The sequence below is a fragment of the Vitis vinifera genome, chromosome 5, assembly GCF_030704535.1.
Source record: "Vitis vinifera cultivar Pinot Noir 40024 chromosome 5, ASM3070453v1".
Lineage (NCBI taxonomy): Eukaryota > Viridiplantae > Streptophyta > Magnoliopsida > Vitales > Vitaceae > Vitis > Vitis vinifera.
In genome coordinates this window covers 8,288,590-8,294,944 of record NC_081809.1, presented here as the reverse complement: position 1 = coordinate 8,294,944, position 6,355 = coordinate 8,288,590, and the positions used below count along the sequence as shown (strand labels likewise).

At 32.4% G+C, this 6,355-nt stretch overlaps 1 protein-coding gene across 1 annotated transcript; it reads right to left on the bottom strand.

The window, feature by feature from the left end:
* Window positions 1-218: 218 nt before the first annotated feature.
* On the bottom strand, window positions 219-1,250 carry LOC100266592 (probable glutathione S-transferase). The gene is made up of 2 exons (XM_003631967.4): window positions 900-1,250; window positions 219-775 (listed from the first exon to the last, which is right to left on the bottom strand). The coding sequence occupies exons 1-2, from the start codon at window positions 1,212-1,214 to the stop codon at window positions 407-409; spliced, it is 684 nt and encodes a 227-aa protein (XP_003632015.1). The 5' UTR covers window positions 1,215-1,250; the 3' UTR covers window positions 219-406.
* Between the last annotated feature and the right edge of the window lie 5,105 nt (window positions 1,251-6,355).

Here is a 6,355-nt window from a genome sequence, read left to right as displayed (position 1 = left end):
TAAATTTTATATAATACATAAATTATATATTTATGCGGTGAAACTATCAATCAGACCGTATAACTGTGAACTGATCACTGGTTTGATTTTGAAAACACCCTAAAAATGTATATTCTAATGGGCAAGATAACCAACACTCTCTCCTAAAACCAGGCCCAGAATTCGAAGGAAAGATTTCAACACAGTAAGCTCACACTAAAAATTAAAATGCCCGAAGATGAAAGAAAACAGGAATACACCCGCAATTCCAACACCAAATCACATATTTTCACCCCTTGAAATTGAAAATTCAGGCCCCACTAAGATATTATTTGTATGGGCGGAACATGAGTCTGTCTGCTACATAAAATTTTATCCGATTTATCAAACAAAACCACATTATTCAGGTTGGGAAGATGCAGACGGATTAAACCCTTAAACCAGTGCGTGATTCATATATGTCTTTGCTGCGTTTCTGGACATACACGATCATGGCTTCGCGGGCAGGTAAGTTGTCCCTGATCACTGGGTGATGAAGAACTGTGTCGATCCATGAACTGGTAGCAGGAAACTTAATGGGGTCTATGATCTGCATGCACCCAACTTCCTCCCAAATAGGCAGCCAGTAAGAGATCCATCCCAAACAAATGTCCAGATACCCTATGCTCTCTCCCCCAAACAGCTTCTTCCCTTTCACCAATTCCTCTATCTTTGCAACAGCCTCTATCGCCAACTTCGCTGCCCGTTCTCGCTCCTCTCCTCGAGAGCATATGCCCATCCATGCAGTCTCCAACAGCTATCCCATTCACCAACAAAAATCATTCAGTACATACTCGAAATTTCTATTGAAAATCAACCTCCTGAAAACTATTAGAAAGATGGAAAACAATATAAATTAGGGGAGTTGCAGTAGAAGTTACCTTGCTTTCAGCAAACTCAGCCCAGAACCTCGCCATGGCTCGTTCATAAGGGTGTTGTGGGAGTAATGGGTACTGAGGCCAGGTCTCATCGATATACTGGACGATAACATATGACTCGCAGATGACTCTGTGGCCATGAATGAGCACTGGGACCCTCTTATGAAGGGGGTTGAGTTGCAGGAGAAGAGGGCTCTTGTTGAAGATATCTTCTTCAATGTACTCGTAATCGACCCCCTTCAGCTTCAATGCCCATATCACCCGGTAGGCAAACGGGCTAGCCCAGAACCCCAAAAGCTTTACTTCCTGCTGCGCCATAAGATGATTCTGGCTGCTCTCACTGCCAACAATGAAATATATTTATTACCACCAGACGCCATTTTTGACTCTTTGGATTGGAGGGACCGTTCCACCCTTTCTTTTTCATTTTTCCCTTGCACTATTTATTTTGGGGTACTTAACCACTTTTGCCCAATAATAAAATGACTCGTCAAGAGTCATTAAAAAATTAGAAACAACTTATCAAATTTGGAAACTTGTGTTTGGGGCGGTAATATCAAAATAATATTATGAGATTGGAAGCCTAGCTTTTGATTTTTTTAATATAATTATTCTAATCCCAAAAAAAAATTTATTATTCAATCTCACATTCTGGAAATAAAAGTAACAATATCGTTTGAAAGTCATACTAAAATCAACGAAATTGAGTGTATATACTTTTTATAATTATATTCAAATATATTATAATTAACGTTATATAAAATATATCAGGATTTAAATGTAACATAGTTTTAATTTCATATAATTAACCAATTTTTTTTATAATTGGTCATGATCCAATTACATAATACCTTTGTTTAAGCTATAATTAAAATGTCAAATATAATACAAATATTCATCTTATATTAAAATATTATCATATTTATTTTTATATCCGTAAAAATCAATATTCATAAGGGAGCTTACAAATTTAGTGAATTTAATTTTTAATAATTTGTTAAAAATAAAACAATATCGTTATAATAAATATGTTTTACAAATTTTATACTGATTTCATTTTTATTTTTATCCGATTTTATTTTCTTTTTTCATATAAACCCAAAATTGTTTGTTTAATTACAATTATCCATTATTCATTTAAAACTAATTATCTTGCAGGCAAATTCCCATGGTCGGAGGCTTTTTATATCTTCCACAGTTCCACGACGGCTGTGATGACTCTGAAGAGGAAAAAAATGGAAGCATGATTGATTGACAGAGGGAAAAAAAGCAGGGTTAAAAGTCCGTGTTATGAATGAATGGTGACCACCACTTACGCAATGGCTTACGCATGTAATATGCCTCCCTTCTTGTTCTAATTTTTCACAAAAAATAAATATAATATATTTTTTTTAGGTTTTGTTTAAATACAATTTTTATTTTCTATTTTAAAAATAAAAATGATGATAATAATAAACCGTTTATAAAGTGTAAACATTCTTTCAAACTTACTTTTCAATACTTTTAAAAATGACTTATTATCTCAAATTTTAAAAAATTTAATTTTTTTAAATATACAATATAACTATTTTTTTTATATAATAATTATTATATTTTTATATAAAATTTATTATTAATTTTAAATAAAAATAAAAAACAAAAGTGCATATATCCAAACCACCACTCAATTTTTTTTTTATTATTCTAATAAATTCAACAACTTGTAATGTTAATTTTGAGAAAATTTAGGATCTTCAATAGTTGAATCTACTTGCTTAATTTTATTAATAAGTATTCATTTGAATACATTTTTATTTCTATTTTTAAAATAAAACAATAATAATAACTTTTATATAAAACATATTAACTAATCTTATATTAAAAAATTAATACTTTTTTAAATATAAAAAAATATGTAACAAAAGAATTGTATCATCTCAAATTTTAAAATTTTTAAAGTGATTTTTGAAGATATAAAGTGAATTTATAATGCTTGTACGAGATGTTGTATTTTTATCCAAAAACTTTTTATTTTAAAAATATAAAATATATTATAAGAGAATGCTTAGTGGATCAATTTAATAATTTAATATAACTTAATTTAAATTATTAAATAGATTAAATATGTTTGATAAAATAATTTAATATCAACTTAAAGTTAAAAATAATTTTAAATATTAAATTAAAATAATTAACTTATTTTTAATTTTTAATTATTTATTTATTTATTTATTTGCATATCTATTATTCGTTTCAACCAAACTTCTCATTAATTGAATTGAAGAAATGCACAAAGTACAAAAGGAGCTATATGAGCTTTGGAACTTTCTCCTAACCAACTATATATATAGTTCAACATATCTAAAAATGTAAAAAAATAATAATAATAATAATAAATAATAATAAAAAAAATAATCACAAAGGGTAATTTGTTATGTAAGGACCGAGTTATTACAAAAAATACCCTGCTACCTTAATACTTCCCTTCAAGATGGAGAATGAATATTGTGAATTCCTATCTTGTGAAGAAGAAACTTGAACTGGTTTAAAAAAAGTGGCTTGGTGTGAAGATTGCAGTCAGGTTCTACGAAGAGACATGGAGTGTTTTGAGGCAACCTACTTGTATTTTTTCTTGGAAAAAAAATGACAATCTATCTCAATGTGCTTGGGCCACTCATGAAACACCGGATTGGTTGAAATGTGGAGGGCTACTTCATTATCATAATATAAAATTGTTGGTTGCTTGTGTTCAATGCCAAAGTCTCAAGAAAGAGATAATAACCACACAAGTTCACAAGTCATATTTGTCGTTGCTCTATATTCGACAACTGATGATCGTGATACTATATTTTGCTTCTTAGATTTCCATGAAACCAAAGAGTTCCCAAGAAAGATGCAAAATCCACTAATAAATTGTCTCGAATCCTTTACAAGCTACCCAATCCACGTCAACAAAAGCCTTGAGTTGAGTTGTTGAAGAGGAAGAAAAGTAGAAACCCTATCACATCGATCCTTTAATATATTGCAGAACTCGATAAGCAGCTTGAAGATGACTGATCTTAGATTGACAAGGAACTAGCTAAGACGATTGACTGGGTATGAGAGATTAGGCCAAGTGATTGTGAGGTAAAGAAGCTTACCAATCAGCTGTCTATACAATCCAGGGTCTTCAAGCAATTCCTCATCATCTTGAAAAAGCTTAACCTTAGCTTCCATAAGTGTGCTTGCAAGTTTACAAGCCAAGAACCCTATGTCAAAGATATTTGAAGAGCATAATGTCTTTAGCCAACTAAAATCCCTTTACTCGACTTAGCTCTTCAAATTGATAAATGGTAGTTTTTTCATTCATACTATCATTCGTTCATGTACAGAGTATATATAGAGGGTAATCACCATTCTAAAAATGAGAAAGAATGATACAAGGAAAGAATGATATAAGGAAATAACAACTAATATCCTAATATCTCAACTTTCCTAATATCTCAATATTCCTAATATCTCAATATTCATAATATCTTAACTTTCCTAATATCTAAACATTCCTAATATCTCAACATTAAATGATATAAGGAAAGAATGATATAAGGAAAACATTCCTAATATCTCAACACTCCCCCTCAAGTTGGTGCATAGATGTCACACATGCCCAACTTGTCTAAAAATTTTAAGAACACTTGACTTGAGACAGCTTTGGTAAGGATATCGGCCAATTGATCTTCTGATCAAATCTTAGGCAATTCCATAATCTTATCATCCAACTTTTCCTTAATGAAGAATCTATCCACCTCGACATGCTTTGTACGATCATGTTGTACTGGATTATGAGCAATGTCACATGCGGCTTTATTGTCACAAAACAATCGGATTGGTTGCCTAGATAGGTAACCTAAATCCTATAAGACGAGTCTTAGCCATAATGCCTCACAAAGTCCTAGAGTCATACCTCTAAATTCCACTTCTGCACTTGAACGAGCGACGACATTCTGCTTCTTACTTTTCCATGTCATAAGATTACCACCTACAAAGGTAAAGTAACCAAATGTAGATTGCCTATCATCCACTGCACCGGCCCAATCAGTATCAGTATATACTTCTATACTCTGATGATCAATATTTTTAGTGAATAAAATTCCCTTCCCAGGAGCATTCTTCAAATACCTCAAAATACGCATGACTGCATTCATATGTTGCTCTCCAGGATTATGCATGTATTGACTCACTACACTCAATGCATAAGCAAGATCTGGTCTTGTATGAGCTAAGTACATTAATCTCCCCACAAGTCTCTGGTATCTTCCCTTATCGATTAATACTTGATTAGGCTCAACACACAATTTCAAACCTTCTTCTATTGGTGTATTTACAGGTTGACATCCCGACATTCCAATCTCCTATAAAATATCTAAGGCATACTTTCTTTGAGATAGAAAAATTTCTTCACTTGATCGAGAAACTTCAATCCCAAGAAAGTATTTCAGAGGACCTAGATCTTTCATTTCGAATTCTCTAGATAGATAATTTTGCAGAGTTTTTCTTTCTTCAGGATCATTTCCTATAACTACCATGTCATCCACATATATGATGAGTGTCGTAATCTTACCATGTTGCTTTTTCAGGAACAAAGTGTGATATGAATTACTTTGACGATAGCCAAAAGCTCTCATTGACTTTGTGAACCTTCCAAACCATGTTCTCGAGGATTGCTTCAACCCATACAATGACTTCTTCAATTTGCACACCTTCTGACATTGCTTTTCTGACACCATGCATCCTAGTGGAAGATCCATATATACTTCTTCAGATAACTCGCCATACAGAAAAGCATTTTTCACATCGAATTGTTGTAATGGTCAATCTAGGTTTGTAGCTAAATACAGTAATACTCAAACTGTGTTGATCTTAGCTACAGGTGCAAATGTCTTTATGTAGTCAATTCCATAAGTTTGAGTGTACCCTTTTACTACCAGTCTTGCTTTAAATCGTTCAATACTACCATCTGCCTTATACTTCACAGTATAGATCCAACGACACCTAATTGGCTTCTTTCTTGGTGGACATTCTAGGATTTCTCATGTTTCATTCTTCTTCAATGATTTCATTTCTTCATTCATGGTTTCTTTCCACCTTGGATTAGCTAAGGCTTCCTGCACACTATTAGGAATAGCTATAGTAGATAATTGATTTACAAATGACTTATTTGATTCAGACAAATGATGGTTAGACACATAGTTTCTCATGGGATATTTGACTTTGGTAGACAATTCAAGTTCATATGTGGGTTTAGGAATATCTCTATTATGACGGTGTGGTAACAGTTTCATGAATGGATCAAGTTCCAAATTAAGAACACCCTCAACAGACGACGATTGGTTTGGTATTTCAGTGAAGACATCTTCAAACCCAAATTGTTGACCACTCATATCCAACTCACCCGCTTCCTAGTTCACTAGTTCAGATTGTCTAGATTCATCTTCCTCAAA

What these genes read in the sequence shown, in the direction of transcription:
- LOC100266592 (XM_003631967.4), bottom strand. Translation starts at nt 1,214, where the DNA reads ATGGCGCAGCAGGAAGTAAAGCTTTTGGGGTTCTGGGCTAGCCCGTTT. An exon ending in CTGAGTTTGCTGAAAGCAAG is followed by an intron (nt 776 to 899) that starts GTAACTTCTACT and finishes TGAATGGGATAG; the next exon opens with CTGTTGGAGACTGCATGGAT.